The following is a 15,280-nucleotide window of genomic DNA, read 5'->3' on the forward strand; positions in this document are numbered from 1 at the left end:
TTGAACAAAGCTGCGACCTTAAACAATCAAAGTAAGGTGTACCACCAAATTTGATTATAGATGTAATTTTGGTGTTGAAAATTCTTAGGATGGATTGAGATTCCATTTTCATCTCTAATTATAAAATTGGAACCTAAAAATGGTTGAAGTCAAGTAGATTTATAATCACTTGTAAATCTTTAAAATAGACGGTCTGGATAATGTATTGCAAGACACTATTTTTAGGACTCAATTTCTTTTTTTTTCATATTTGTACATCTCATCAATTAGAAGGTTTTCTAACTTTAAAACAACTTTTTATGATGGGTTTCTTAGATGCACCTTAATTCTACATTTTAAGATTGCAATTTCATATAAGCTTTTTTCTTTTTTTAAATTACACCTAGTTTGAATTGCTAATGTTGAGATCAGTTTTTTTCTTTTCCTTTTATTTTTTTGAGTGCAACATTGGTTTAAACAAGTGGGAAAGGTTTTTATACTTATCCTATAGCTTAGAAGGTCTATGCTTCCCGTACCATCCAGCCGTCCAATTTTGATCAAGAGAGCGACTCACCGTTTGAACTTAGATTTGACGTCTTAAAGTATTTTATTTTAAATTTTTTTTTATAAACTTTATGAATATGAAATTTGGTACGTGCTATCTTCTCATTGGGACGTATCTATAAAAAATATTAAAAATAATTTTTTGATAAAATAGAATGACCAAAATACCTCTTGAAACTTTCAAGGGATATTTTCGTTATTTTATTTTATTGAAAAAATATATAGTTTTAATATTTTTTCGCTAGTGCGAGTTTAATAGAGGATTGGACGTACAAAATTTGGCATTAAAATAATTTATAAAAAAATAAAAATAAAATAGTATAGAGACATGACATTGTGATTGGAGCAATCTTAGCTCTCCATTTAAACTGGACAGTTGGATAAAGGGAAACATATAAATTTTATGTTGTAGCCCTAAACAAGGGGGTTTATTTGAAGATTGGATATTGGAACCATTATTTCAATAAGAGAATAACAAAGTTAGCATTCTTTGTTGAGTGTGGGCTCGGTTCAGAAAAGTAACGTCAGTATGTAAACAACAACTCCTTCAAATATTCAAAATCCAAAGTCGTGAAAACAAAAAAAATCCTAAAATTGAAAAAAAGTATCGACTTTTTAGTCAAAACCTCCTAAAATTGAGGACAAACCATCCAAACTTTAGCTTCTATTGTCGGATTTAAGCCTTCACTTCCATGGTCAAATACTTTCAAGGTAAGAACTAAAAAATACTCTTATTATAATTAGAGTAATGATCTTATGAGTCCTTCTCGCACTTATGAGTGTAAGATTCCATAGGATTCCCATTAAATTTGAAACAGATCTTTAAAAAAATTAAATCTTACACTTATATGATATTTTTTTTTAGAAATTTATATCAAATTTAATGGTGATCATTTAAGGTCCTACACATGGGTATGGGAATGTCTCATAAGATCATTACTTTTTTTTTAATGTTAATTATAAGAGTAATGATCCTATGAGACTATCTCACACCTATGTGTATAGGACCCAAAAAGATCACCATTAAATTTGATACAGGTTTTTTAAAAAGTCAAGCCTCACACCCATGAAATAATTTATTTTAGAGATCTATACCAAATTTAATGATGCTCATTTGAAATCCTACAAATAGATGTAGGAGGGTCTCGTAAGACCCTTACTCTTCCAAAAAAAAAAAAAAACTCAAAAATAATTCTTTATAATACTATTTGTCCCCGAGAGAAAATCCTTAAGGAGTACGCTAAACCAAAAAAAAAAACTCAAAAAAAAATCTTTATAATACTATTTGTCCCGAGAGAGAATCCTTAGGGAGTACGCTAAACGTGCTCGAAAAGGACCTCTGATTTTCTTTTTATTTCATCTTAGGACACATGCATCTTGAGTGAGGAGCATTTAGTTGTGGCCCCTTCTCAGGATATAACTGTGGCTCTCTCCCACTACACTCTCTCATGCTGCTGTTCTCTGTTTCGCTCTCTCATACTGCTTCTCTCCCTCCCTCTCTGTTTGTCACGAATGGGCTCTCTTTAGGTCGCTCGATTTGTTCCTTGACTCTGTATCCCTCTCTCTCATCAAGTCGCTCTGTCTTCCTAGCAAAGAAAAAGAATTGTGAGCAGTTAGAGAGATAAGGAAGGAAGAAAATGTACAAGAATCGCCTACAAGAGCTCTGTCACCAAAAGAAATGGAGTTTCCCAAACTACTCGACCTCAAGAGATGGCCCTGATCATAATCCTCGCTTCAGCACCTCTGTAACTTTGAACGGACTCAAATTCGAGAGCCCCGTTTTTTGCAGGAGCTCTAAGGAATCTCAGAATGAGGCTGCCAGAGCTGCCTTGGAAGCTCTCACTATGCCCCAAACCTCCCATTTATTATCTTATTCTTCAGGTAAAGCTCTAACAGTTCTTCCGTAAAATTTGTTTCTTTTTCATTTCTAAGGTTTATTTGTGTTCTAATGCTGCTGAAACTGTTTCTTCTCTGTAATTTCCAGGGTTTCTACATGAATTTCGACATAAATCACATTTGTGATTTGTTTGCTATGAATGCTCTAATTTATAGTTAATCTTGATATGTATAATAAGCAATCCCTAGTTTCACGAGGGGATTGCTAATCTCACGCATGTTTTTGGTGTTCCATCCAAAATATGGGTAGAAATAGTAGAAAACAAACTGCTCGGTATTACCAGGTTGGTTTCAATGTCCACACACCTATGTCGGGTGTGAATAGCAAAAACATGGATTTGTAAATTGCGAAATCAAAAGAGCCATAGATAATCTGTGTTTATAATAATTTCCTTGTATCTATCCATGTTTTTGCACTTCCTACCCTAGAACTGGTGGGAAATTAAGAACTAGTACTTCCACCTCCTTTCTGCCTTTTGGCTGGGAATGGCAAAACATGGGTGAGAATGACAAGCCCTTTTTCTATCTCCCCAAAAAAGAAAAAACATTATTCATTATATGATTTGTTTTACGTAAGTGAATAAAAGATAAAAAGTTCATACATAAACCACATTATAATTCATTAATGTGATTTATATGTTTCTCAATTGTGACGTAAATTTGTTGTTTTTGTGCATCAGTTGTGGAGGCAAGTGGAGTGTCTAGAGTCACTTCCCCACAACAGCAAGACAGAGGTCTACGTGGTCTCTCAACAAATATGAGTGAGAAATGTGATGTTTCCTCTCCTCACTGTGGTCCCTCGACAACTATGAATGAGAAATGTGATAACTTGCCTCAACCATGTAACCCATCTTCTTCATTGGATCCTAATGGCAAGGAAATGAAAGAAACACAATCATTAGAAGGTTCAAGCTTGGGGTCTTCGGAGAATACTTTGATTTCATTGAACGTTGATGATGGTATGGAAATGAAAGCTTTGGGTTACATTTCAAAGCTGTGGGTGCTTGGATTTTATTTCTCTTATGTCTATGATGTTTGGTTTTATATTAAGAAGCTTATGGGTGCTTAGGATTTTTTTCTCTTATTAATTATGATTTAACTCATATGATGTGTATTGTAAAACTATAATAAGAACATGATTTAAATGAAAGTGCATCAACGTGTCTGTCATTATTTTGTAACAACTGTAGTACATTGTCATTCCTTTTCTATAGCTCTGCCATGTTTAAGACAGCATAAATTTCATACACGCATGAATTCAATGGCATTAAATTTTGATTTCTTACATGTTTTTAGAATTTTTTTAATTACACTTCTTAATATGCTTCATGGTTCTAAAAAACAGGTGTGGAGCACGTGCATTTTGCTAGTTTGCAATTAAATGTTCAGGGTTGGTTTATTCATGTGCATTAATTTAATTATTTGTATGCAAATTTCTCTGCTATTGAGTGTCATCTCTTGTGAGAACAGGCTTCTTTTCTTCTCTCATGGATTCTTGTAATCTTCTAATTTGTTTTATTCTGCAGTAACCTTCCTTTCTTTGTTTTAGAGTGCTGATAAATTTTCTTTTAAGAAGGATGGCTTCATGGATCATCAGGTTATCATTTTCATAACTGACATGTATTTTATGGGATGCCACTGTAAAGGCATTAATTGTGATACGATGCAGTTTTTTAATCTTGGTAATGGCATTTGTAATCTTACCTGTGTCCAGTGTGGCACCTATGCAGCATGATTTAGCAGTTATTTCATGGAAGTTTTTGTTCTTTTACATTTATTCTTTTAGGTTTGGCTCTTCATGTTTCCATGTTTATGCTAGATCATCTTCCCCGGTATTTATTATGGTTTCGTGCTGATTTCTCTTGATGGCAGGTGGAAAATATCTATACAAGAATCTGCTTCAAGAGTTTGTGCAAAAGAGAGGTCTGGATATGCCTATTTATTCTTGTGTTGGAGAGGGTGTAGACCATGCTCCTCGTTTTAAGGCTATAGTCACAGTTGATGGCCATACATTTGATAGCTCATCATTTTTCAGCACATTACGGGAAGCAGAACATGCTGTAGCGAAAATTGCTTTGACATCGTTGTCATCGGGAGAGGATATTCAACAGGTGGGCATTTGGAGTGGTTATTTGGTCCATAGATGAGTCATTTTCTTTGTTTGGATAAGCAGTGCCATCACGTATTTTACAAATGACTAGTACGCCTTCATTGATTTGCGAACAACAACATCTATAAGAGTGTTACATAGCATTGACATGCGATAAAAAGTATTGAGAGATACAAAGCAAATGCATTCGTTTAAAGTTCCCTATTTGAATGGAGACAACACGGTGTAAATTCAATTATTTTGAATCTTAGAATTATTAAAGCTTTACATGTAGGGCTAATCCAAGGGAGTAGTTCTGACTATATTCTTTCATCTGTGACTTCTCTCGTTAATGATATTGTTACCATTATCAAGAATCGAAATTCAGGGGAGTGCAATGATTTGACCAAGGTTCAAGTCCTCTCTTCATCAAAGAGAGAGAAATTTGAGCCCTTCTTGAACCGACCGTCTCTAGTTGAGGAATTAACGGTTTATTCCTATGGGACACCAGGAAAGGACAAGAGAACTTGTCGATCTCCTGATAATGAAAGAAAAGAAAGAGTAGGTTCCCTGCAACTTGATTTCAAGGAATGTCTAATTTAGCAATGGTCCTGATATCAAGCAACAAAAATTTGAGTAGGTGTCTCAATAAAAGAAAAAGATTGCTTAATTGTTTTATGGTAGACTTGTATCTGTTCTATTAAATGTCGCAAAATCTAAGTACTGCATATCCTTGTTGCAGGATGAATCGCCTTTATGTAAGAACCTTTTACAGGAACTAATGCAGAAAGAAGGCCTTCCCATACCGGAGTACAGGACAGCAAGATCCGGTGCTCCCCATTTACCAACTTTTTTTTCCACTATTGAAGTGGATGGGGAGGTTTTCTCCGGAAAAGCAGCAAAAACTAGAAAAGAGGCAGAAATGAGTGCAGCTAAAGTTGCTTATTTTAGATTCAACGAACGTATAGAATCTTCCTATAATCATTTTCTACATTATTAATACTTTATGAGACTCATTCTTTGTTTAATTGGTTTCAACCTTCCCTGCCAACTATGATTTAAAACTAATGGTTACGATTATAGTTTGCAAACCTGACTGGGTGACCCAGACTTGCCCAGGTTTACTAGGCCAGGTCTCAAAGCGGGTCAAATTGGGATTTACTGGCTAGCCATCACTAACTCTTATAGACATGGCTGACCTGACCAAGTCTAATTGTGTATCTGATCTGCATGGGTCTGTTGACCGAGTTGAATTAAAAAAAAAAAGAGGATTAATTTGTTTAACAGGCACTTTAACTGTAACAAATTAATAATATCGCGTTAGTATAACATAAATAATAAACAAATTAAAAGATAATAGATATATAACATGAAATTCTCTCAATTTTTGAGGATAATTTTCCACAATATCTATTTCTCTTACAAAATTCTAAACAATCCTATGTGTGACTACACCAGGCTGACCTACCAATTCCTGGGTTGACCCAACCTTGTGACTAACCAAGTCCTGGTATGGGTCCAGGTTTGTGAACTATGGTTATGATCTTCTTATTTAAAAAATTTATGAATTTTCCTGAAGAAAAAAGCCAGTCTATTAAGCAAGAAAACCAGCATATCTAGAGATGCAGACAAGACCAAATTGAATTTTTAAAATTATCAGAAAAAGATTCAGGTATCATCACAATTGAAACATTGGGGTAACTTAAGCCCTGTTGTTTAACTTGGGTTCTGCTTGGTTAGTATAACCATACTTTTAAAGTGTATTTTAAGTTTTAAAGCAAATTTAAGTAAACTTTCATTTACATCACCGCTGGTTTGAAGGACTGATTTCAAGCTCCTTTTACCTCTGAAAGTTCATTGCTAGTCTCTGAACTTTCAGATAAGAACATCTTTTTTTTCATATTTTACTTATCAGAAAATAAATATTACCTTCTTCACAGGTAAGTCGAGCCAAAACCAAAACCTGCAAAGCCTTTCTTCAAGTTGCATGGTGGAGGTTCCTACATGTAGCTCTAATGCTCCATCCACCTCTGAGATGGATACTGAAGCCCCTAATAGTCCTGTTAAATGTCAACCTACTACAAGTGAGGCTGCAACGGTGAGCAAGATGAATCTGGAAAACCAGTCCTTAACTCATTGAACTGTGGATAAACATCTTCCATTAATGTATTTTAAAACAATGGATGGTGATGGAGAGAGTGGTGGGTCCATGCTCTCTCCTTCACAGTCCATTATTTGATCCTTTGCTGTCCATTATTTGTTTCGATGGTGATGACCCCAATGGCTAGAAATATGCAATGGTACATTAGATTATGGTTATAGTTGCGTAAATAAATTGCTAGTCAACTAACAGTGACACTTAAAAAGTTTGAACTCCATGGTATCTTATCCATGACTGGCTCTTTCTACATAAAAGGAAAGCCAAACATTTCATGCTTCCAAGGGAGTATACCGTGCATATCCCTTGGGTAAAACCCAATTTAGGAGTATTTTTAGGATCCCAAATTAAGGGGATGTAACCTTTTCAAACCATATCATCATCATCATCATCATCACCATCATCATCATCATCATATGCTATAACTCAATTAAAAAAAAAATGCAAATTGCATTCTCTATGGGCTTGAAAAAATAATACCTCAAGATGGAATAGAAGCTGTCCATTTTTTGATGTATGAGATCTAAGTGTTAGAAAACTCGAAATTCAAAATTTTTCTTTTGAATATAATCATCTAGTGATTTTTAGGTGTTCCCAAAATTTCGGATCAAAAAAGTTTTTCCTAGTGTCATCTTTGCCCGAGGGAGTAAGTGTACATCTCCCACAGGAGTATAGTGCATATGTTCTAAAGAAAAAGCATATCTACATGCAGGTCCATTTAAAAGAAGTCTAACATAGTGTCAACCAAAAAAAAATAAAAATAAAAAAATTTGTATTGAGCACCCAGTGAATGGGTTGCCAACTCTTCTATTTCGCACGTTGTATACTCTCCTTTCATATAAAGTTAACACTTAAAAAAAAAAGAAAAAAAACAGAGAGAGAGAGAGAGAGAGAGAGAGAGAGAGAGAGAGAGAGAGAGTTTAGTATATCAACGATTATGAGTAATTGAAGATTGACCTCGCTATCATCAAATGATTGGTTGGTTTATGGCAAACTTCTTTCTAATTCTATTAGAAATTTAAAACATGGCAAAAGCTAAGTACCACTTGCCCTTGCAGAATGGATCTCACTTATATAAGAATCTATTACAAGAACTGGCTCAGAAAGAAGGCCTTCCCTTACCAGAATACAAGACGGTGAGATCTGGTGAACCCCATTTGCCAATTTTCAGTTCCACTGTTGAAGTGGATGGAAAGAGTTTCTCTGGAAAACCAGCAAAAAATAAAAAAGAGGCAGAACTGGATGCAGCCAGAGTTGCTTACTTCAATCTTAAAGATGGTGTGAAATCTTTCCTCTTAATTGTCTCCATGTTTTCTTATGTTTCATGAGCCCTAGTTTTCTTCCGTCAATCTTACTTTTCGAATTGTTGTATTAGTCCTTTTATGGGCAGCTTGTCTAATTGTATATGGACACACCCAACATACCCACTGTCCATTCTCAATGATGTAAGGTGGAGATTGGCCATACTTTCGATAGATTCACTTTCACCCAGACATGATTGCTAGGAACTATCAATGGTATATATTTTCCTTCATGCAAATCTCCACCACTAATCTCTACCATTTTGTGGTAGACAATGGATGAACAATCTCCTCTTGTCATTCTTTAAAGGGTGCAGTTTGTATGAGGTGTCAAGCTTAAACAATAGTACCACGCACCTTGAAACCTTGTCGGGAAATGCAGGAAATTTTTGTGATGGCCTGAAAATCTAGTTTCCTAATTATGAAATTCTAAGCTCCAAAAGTGATACTGATCGAGCATATCTATAAACATCTTTGAAAGTTTTACGACTTGAAAGTTTTTTTTCTTTATTTCCATAATTCAGGAGGCTGAGATGATCAATTGGGGGGGTTTTCTAGTGTTGAAACAACCTTTTCCTGTTGTGGTTTTGAGGTGTATCTTACTTCTATAGTATAAACTTGATGCCTTATTTTAGTATTTAAAAGATCATTCATTTTGTCGTAAGATAACAATTATGTTAAAATCTGCGATAATGCTTGATGCTTTAAATTGAACAAATATATTGGGGTCAGACTAGCCATCATATTGGAAAAATGGCTGATACGGTCTAATCTATTTTGATCCTTGACTGGGTTGGATTATAGATGAAGAGCTGAAGGGAAGAAAAAAGAAGTAAGATTGAAATGTAGAAGATAGAAATAGAAAAGTAACAGAAATTTCTTGTTTTCAGGGAGGTCGGACCGAATACTGAAACGCCTTCATTCAAGTGGCATGGTGGAAGTCTCTCCATGTGCTGCTTCTAATGCAAGCACTACTGTTTCCATGGAGGATACTACCAAAGCAATTGAAGGTGACAATTCATCTTTTGAGGCTTATATTTGTTATTCTATCCATTTAAATTGATGTTTTATATAATAGAACGAATACTGCAACGCTTTCATTCAAGTGGCATGTTGGAAGTCTCCCCATGTGCTTCTTCTAATGCAAGCACTACTGTTTCCATGGAGGATACTACCAAAGCAATTGAAGGTGACAATTCATCTTTTGAGGCTTATATGTGTTATTCTATCCATTTAAATTGATGTTTTGTATAATTGAACAAATACTGCAACGCCTTCATTCTAGTGGCATGGTGGAAGTCTCTCCATGTTAATTATTCTATCCATTTAAATTGATGTTTTGTAAATTCTATTAGGTAGTTGCAGACTTGGCGTTATATGACATTTTGGGTTTATGTCCTGGCATGTCTATATGTTGAGGTTTGATTGGTCCCTAGTTTGAAGTTATCCAGGCTTTTGTTCAATTGGTTTAGCAATGGCTTCCACCTGGACTGATTTGTTTCCTATATTACTATGTGGATGATATGGTATTAGGATATCCCTGAAATATGTTTTGACTCTCTCTCTCTCTCTCTCTCTCTCTCTATACACCTGAACCTGTCTGAAACATGGCCACTCTGTTTTGTCAATATATTAAGCAGATAAACAATAACACGGTTCGAACTCTTTCTATTTCCTATCATTTGCAGCACAAATTATTGAAAATTTGAAATTATTGCCCAATTTCAAGAACTTAAGGATTCCTAGCAGTGACTTTTGACTGTGATCTTTACAGAAGAGATTTCCAGCAAGGGTGAGAGAACTGTAGAGTCTCCACAAATTGAGTTAGATGCAGAGAGAAGCAATAAAAAGCGTTCCATAGACATGGGCTCTGATGGCCCTAACATCTCTCCTCCTGATTCCAAGAATTCATCTGTCATATCTGGTAATAAGATTATTTTTCTCCAGATAATAACATCTTTTTTTTCATATTTTACTTATCAGAAAATAAATATTACCTTCTTCACAGGTAAGTCGAGCCAAAACCAAAACCTTCAAAGCCTTTCTTCAAGTTGCATGGTGGAGGTTCCTACATGTAGCTCTAATGCTCCATCCACCTCTGAGATGGATACTGAAGCCCCTAATAGTCCTGTTAAATGTCAACCTACTGCAAGTGAGGCTGCAACGGTGAGCAAGATGAATCTGGAAAACCATTCCTTAACTCATTGAACTGTGGATAAACATCTTCCATTAATGTATTTTAAAACAATGGATGGTGATGGAGAGAGTGGTGGGTCCATGCTCTCCCCTTCACAGTCCATTATTTGATCCTTTGCTGTCCATTATTTGTGTCGATGGTGATGACCCCAATGGCTAGAAATATGCAATGGTACATTAGATTATGGTTATAGTTGTGTAAATAAATTGCTAGTCAACTAACAGTGACACTTAAAAAGTTTGAACTCCATGGTATCTTATCCATGACTGGCTCTTTCTACATAAAAGGAAAGCCAAACATTTCATGCTTCCAAGGGAGTATACCGTGCATATCCCTTGGGTAAAACCCAATTTAGGAGTATTTTTAGGATCCCAAATTTAGGGGATGTAACCTTTTCAAACCATATCATCATCATCATCATCATCACCATCATCATCATCATCATATGCTATAACTCAATTAAAAAAAAAATCCAAATTGCATTCTCTATGGGCTTGAAAAAATAATGCCTCAAGATGGAATAGAAGCTGTCCATTTTTTGAATTATGAGATCTAAGTGTTAGAAAACTCAAAATTCAAAATTTTTCTTTTGAATATAATCATCTAGTGATTTTTAGGTGTTCCCAAAATTTCGGATCAAAAAAGTTTTTCCTAGTGTCATCTTTGCCCGAGGGAGTAAGTGTACATCTCCCACAGGAGTATAGTGTATATGTTCTAAAGAAAAAGCATATCTACATGCAGGTCCATTTAAAAGAAGTCTAACATAGTATCAACCAAAAAAAAATAAAAATAAAAAAATTTGTATTGAGCACCCAGTGAATGGGTTGCCAACTCTTCTATTTCGCACGTTTTATACTCTCCTTTCATATAAAGTTAACACTTAAAAAAAAAAGAAAAAAAACAGAGAGAGAGAGAGAGAGAGAGAGAGAGAGAGAGAGAGAGAGAGAGAGAGAGAGAGAGAGAGAGAGAGAGAGAGAGAGAGAGAGTTTAGTATATCAACGATTATGAGTAATTGAAGATTGACCTCGCTATCATCAAATGATTGGTTGGTTTATGGCAAACTTCCTTCTAATTCTATTAGAAATTTAAAACATGGCAAAAGCTAAGTACCACTTGCCCTTGCAGAATGGATCTCACTTATATAAGAATCTATTACAAGAACTGGCTCAGAAAGAAGGCCTTCCCTTACCAGAATACAAGACGGTGAGATCTGGTGAACCCCATTTGCCAATTTTCAGTTCCACTGTTGAAGTGGATGGAAAGAGTTTCTCTGGAAAACCAGCAAAAAATAAAAAAGAGGCAGAACTTGATGCAGCCAGAGTTGCTTACTTCAATCTTAAAGATGGTGTGAAATCTTTCCTCTTAATTGTCTCCATGTTTTCTTATGTTTCATGAGCCCTAGTTTTCTTCCGTCAATCTTACTTTTCGAATTGTTGTATTAGTCCTTTTATGGGCAGCTTGTCTAATTGTATATGGACACACCCAACATACCCACTGTCCATTCTCAATGATGTAAGGTGGAGATTGGCCATACTTTCGATAGATTCACTTTCACCCAGACATGATTGCTAGGAACTATCAATGGTATATATTTTCCTTCATGCAAATCTCCACCACTAATCTCTACCATTTTGTGGTAGACAATGGATGAACAATCTCCTCTTGTCATTCTTTAAAGGGTGCAGTTTGTATGAGGTGTCAAGCTTAAACAATAGTACCACGCACCTTGAAACCTTGTCGGGACATGCAGGAAATTTTTGTGATGGCATGAAAATCTAGTTTCCTAATTATGAAATTCTAAGCTCCAAAAGTGATACGGATCGAGCATATCTATAAACATCTTTGAAAGTTTTACGACTTGAAAGTTTTTTTTCTTTATTTCCATAATTCAGGAGGCTGAGATGATCAATTGGGGGGGTTTTCTAGTGTTGAAACAACCTTTTCCTGTTGTGGTTGTGAGGTGTATCTTACTTCTATAGTATAAACTTGATGCCTTATTTCAGTGATTAAAAGATCATTCATTTTGTCGTAAGATAACAATTATGTTAAAATCTGCGGTAGTGCTTAATGCTTTAAATTGAACAAATATATTGGGGTCAGACTAGCCATCATATTGGAAAAATGGCTGATACGGTCTAATCTATTTTGATCCTTGACTGGGTTGGATTATATATGAAGAGCTGAAGGGAAGAAAAAAGAAGTAAGATTGAAATGTAGAAGATAGAAATAGAAAAGTAACAGAAATTTCTTGTTTTCAGGGAGGTCGGACCGAATACTGAAACGCCTTCATTCAAGTGGCATGGTGGAAGTCTCTCCATGTGCTGCTTCTAATGCAAGCACTACTGTTTCCATGGAGGATACTACCAAAGCAATTGAAGGTGACAATTCATCTTTTGAGGCTTATATTTGTTATTCTATCCATTTAAATTGATGTTTTATATAATAGAACGAATACTGCAACGCTTTCATTCAAGTGGCATGTTGGAAGTCTCCCCATGTGCTTCTTCTAATGCAAGCACTACTGTTTCCATGGAGGATACTACCAAAGCAATTGAAGGTGACAATTCATCTTTTGAGGCTTATATGTGTTATTCTATCCATTTAAATTGATGTTTTGTATAATTGAACAAATACTGCAACGCCTTCATTCAAGTGGCATGGTGGAAGTCTCTCCATGTTAATTATTCTATCCATTTAAATTGATGTTTTGTAAATTCTATTAGGTAGTTGCAGACTTGGCGTTATATGACATTTTGGGTTTATGTCCTGGCATGTCTATATGTTGAGGTTTGATTGGTCCCTAGTTTGAAGTTATCCAGGCTTTTGTTCAATTGGTTTAGCAATGGCTTCCACCTGGACTGATTTGTTTCCTATATTACTATGTGGATGATATGGTATTAGGATATCCCTGAAATATGTTTTGACTCTCTCTCTCTCTCTCTCTCTATACTACCATTTTCATCCACCTGAACCTGTCTGAAACATGGCCACTCTGTTTTGTCAATATATTAAGCAGATAAACAATAACACGGTTCGAACTCTTTCTATTTCCTATCATTTGCAGCACAAATTATTGAAAATTTGAAATTATTGCCCAATTTCAAGAACTTAAGGATTCCTAGCAGTGACTTTTGACTGTGATCTTTACAGAAGAGATTTCCAGCAAGGGTGAGAGAACTGCAGAGTCTCCACAAATTGAGTTAGATGCAGAGAGAAGCAATAAAAAGCGTTCCATAGACATGGGCTCTGATGGCCCTAACATCTCTCCTCCTGATTCCAAGAATTCATCTGTCATATCTGGTAATAAGATTATTATATACTCAAATTAAAGTCCTTTATTGATTAGCAAAAAGAAAAAGAAAGAAAAGGAAAACCTTATCTATCAATTCTGAATGCTACTTCCTGTTAATATTATTAAACTATCATTTATTTAAATTCCATGTTAAATCTGCCAAAAAAAAAAAAGAGAGAAGAAAGACAAGAAGTTCATATCCTAATACTGAATTGACTCATCTATTTTTTATGGCATCAGTTTCAGAGCCTTCTTTGGGTAAAGAATCCAGGGCTGTGCAAAGGTTGGTGGTGATCCCGAATGGGTCCAAAATGGTGCTCCCTAAAAGTGCAGAAGTCTTACCTTTCAGTGACAATAAGTGGGTCGCAGCAAGAATTAGTTGATTATTATTTATATAATAAAAAATAATGTTGATTGTCTATTCTCGATACACACCTGTTTGGTCCTTATGTCACGTGTATTATGGACTGTATTTTGCTTTTTACATTGGGATTTTATGGGTAGAGTTGTGTAAAATTTAGGATGAGATTCTGTTCATTGGCTTCAAAATTGTTGTGTGAGAAGCCAGTGGTAGTTGTTGTATGTATTAGTGTTTTTATATGAAATGCCACCACAGGGAATCGATCCGTGGTAGGTGTTTAAATAAAAAATGGGTCCCTCTCTTTCTATGTATATAGGGATTGTATAGAAAGAAAACTTCTTTTTTGAATAAGGAGGGTACAATTATTTTTACTCATTGGATGGCTTAGGGTGAGTTACAAAGTCCGATAAATTTTTTTTTTGAATTTTGAGTCTATGAAATGACATTTTTACAACCATTCAATTTAAATTCATGACACTCCCACAACCATTTGAAATTTAAGAGACACAAGTGATTGTGATTTCTTTCCTACAACCACTCAATTTGAAATTTAAGGGACATAAGTGATTGTGATTTCTTTGTACAAAAAGTAAATGATTTATTTGTGTGTAAATCACATTATTACTAAACCATATTTGTGGTATTTATATGAATCAAAATTTTGTACACGCTTTTCATCTCAATAATCAATCCCTCCCGCCAAAAAAATCATTTTGAACTCTCGATATGGTCAAAATGAGTCCCCTCTAACAATAAATATAGATAATTCATTTGGTGAATTTCAAGATTTTAGCTTTTATTAATTGAAAATCAGTTTTTTTTTTTTATTTAATATTTTTCATCCGATGATAATAAAATCATATAAAAAAATTGAAAACGAAAAAATCCTTGTAAGACTTAGATCTAAGTATCGTTTTATTTTTTTGAAGGCCTATGTTAATTGAGCTAAAAAAATACTTTCTAGGTTGTGTTTTTAAATTTTTCTTTTTTATGATTATTCATTAGAATGAAAATGGTGTATATTTTAAAATTTGAATCAAACAAATGGCAATAACATAGTTTTTGAAAGTTGTTGCATCATATTATTATACATCTGCTGTATGAAATCACTGCTTTATATATATATATATAGCAATGATCCAATGCAACGGTTGTATGATAGTATAATGCAGCGGTTGTATGATAGTACAATGCAACGGTTGTATCGTAGTATAATGCAACGACACTTCTAGAAAACCATGTTTGTGGTATTTGTATGATCTTAAATTTTGCAAAGACACTCTCTTCATCTCAATAATCAATCCGTCCAAAAGAAAAAGTTCAATTTGAACCCTAGATACGGTCAAAATGAGTCCCCTCCAAAAACGAATTTAGACCATTCATTTTATGAATTTTAAGATCTTAGCGTTTATAAAATCAAAATCATTTTTTTTTCTTTTAATA

General features: G+C 34.7%; 1 protein-coding gene across 8 annotated transcripts; it reads left to right on the forward strand.

Moving 5' to 3' along the window:
- The first annotated feature begins 1,965 nt into the window (after positions 1 to 1,965).
- LOC18421538 (uncharacterized) lies at positions 1,966 to 14,323 on the forward strand. Of its 8 annotated transcripts, none has more exons than XM_088861958.1 (15): positions 1,966 to 2,424; positions 3,120 to 3,398; positions 4,312 to 4,550; positions 5,271 to 5,490; positions 6,469 to 6,626; positions 7,745 to 7,964; positions 8,878 to 8,997; positions 9,066 to 9,176; positions 9,762 to 9,911; positions 9,996 to 10,153; positions 11,310 to 11,529; positions 12,443 to 12,562; positions 12,631 to 12,741; positions 13,335 to 13,484; positions 13,717 to 14,323. In XM_088861958.1, exons 1-15 carry the CDS (start codon positions 2,181 to 2,183, stop codon positions 13,857 to 13,859), a joined length of 2,643 nt encoding a protein of 880 aa, XP_088718084.1. In that variant the 5' UTR covers positions 1,966 to 2,180; the 3' UTR covers positions 13,860 to 14,323. The 8 variants fall into 8 exon arrangements, with proteins under 8 accessions (XP_088718084.1, XP_088718087.1, XP_011625186.2 ...); XM_088861961.1 differs by having other exon boundaries at positions 5,271 to 5,358; XM_011626884.3 differs by lacking the exon at positions 9,066 to 9,176.
- The last annotated feature ends 957 nt before the right edge of the window (positions 14,324 to 15,280 follow it).

The sequence above is a fragment of the Amborella trichopoda genome, chromosome 3 (assembly GCF_054954075.1).
Source record: "Amborella trichopoda isolate Santa Cruz 75 chromosome 3, AtrichopodaSantaCruz75HAP2 v2.0, whole genome shotgun sequence".
In the NCBI taxonomy this organism is placed as follows: Eukaryota; Viridiplantae; Streptophyta; class Magnoliopsida; order Amborellales; family Amborellaceae; genus Amborella; species Amborella trichopoda.

What these genes read in the sequence shown, in the direction of transcription:
- LOC18421538 (XM_088861958.1), top strand. Translation starts at nt 2,181, where the DNA reads ATGTACAAGAATCGCCTACAAGAGCTCTGTCACCAAAAGAAATGGAGT. An exon ending in TTCATTGAACGTTGATGATG is followed by an intron (nt 3,399 to 4,311) that starts GTATGGAAATGA and finishes TCTTGATGGCAG; the next exon opens with GTGGAAAATATCTATACAAG. An exon ending in GAATTCATCTGTCATATCTG is followed by an intron (nt 13,485 to 13,716) that starts GTAATAAGATTA and finishes TTATGGCATCAG; the next exon opens with TTTCAGAGCCTTCTTTGGGT.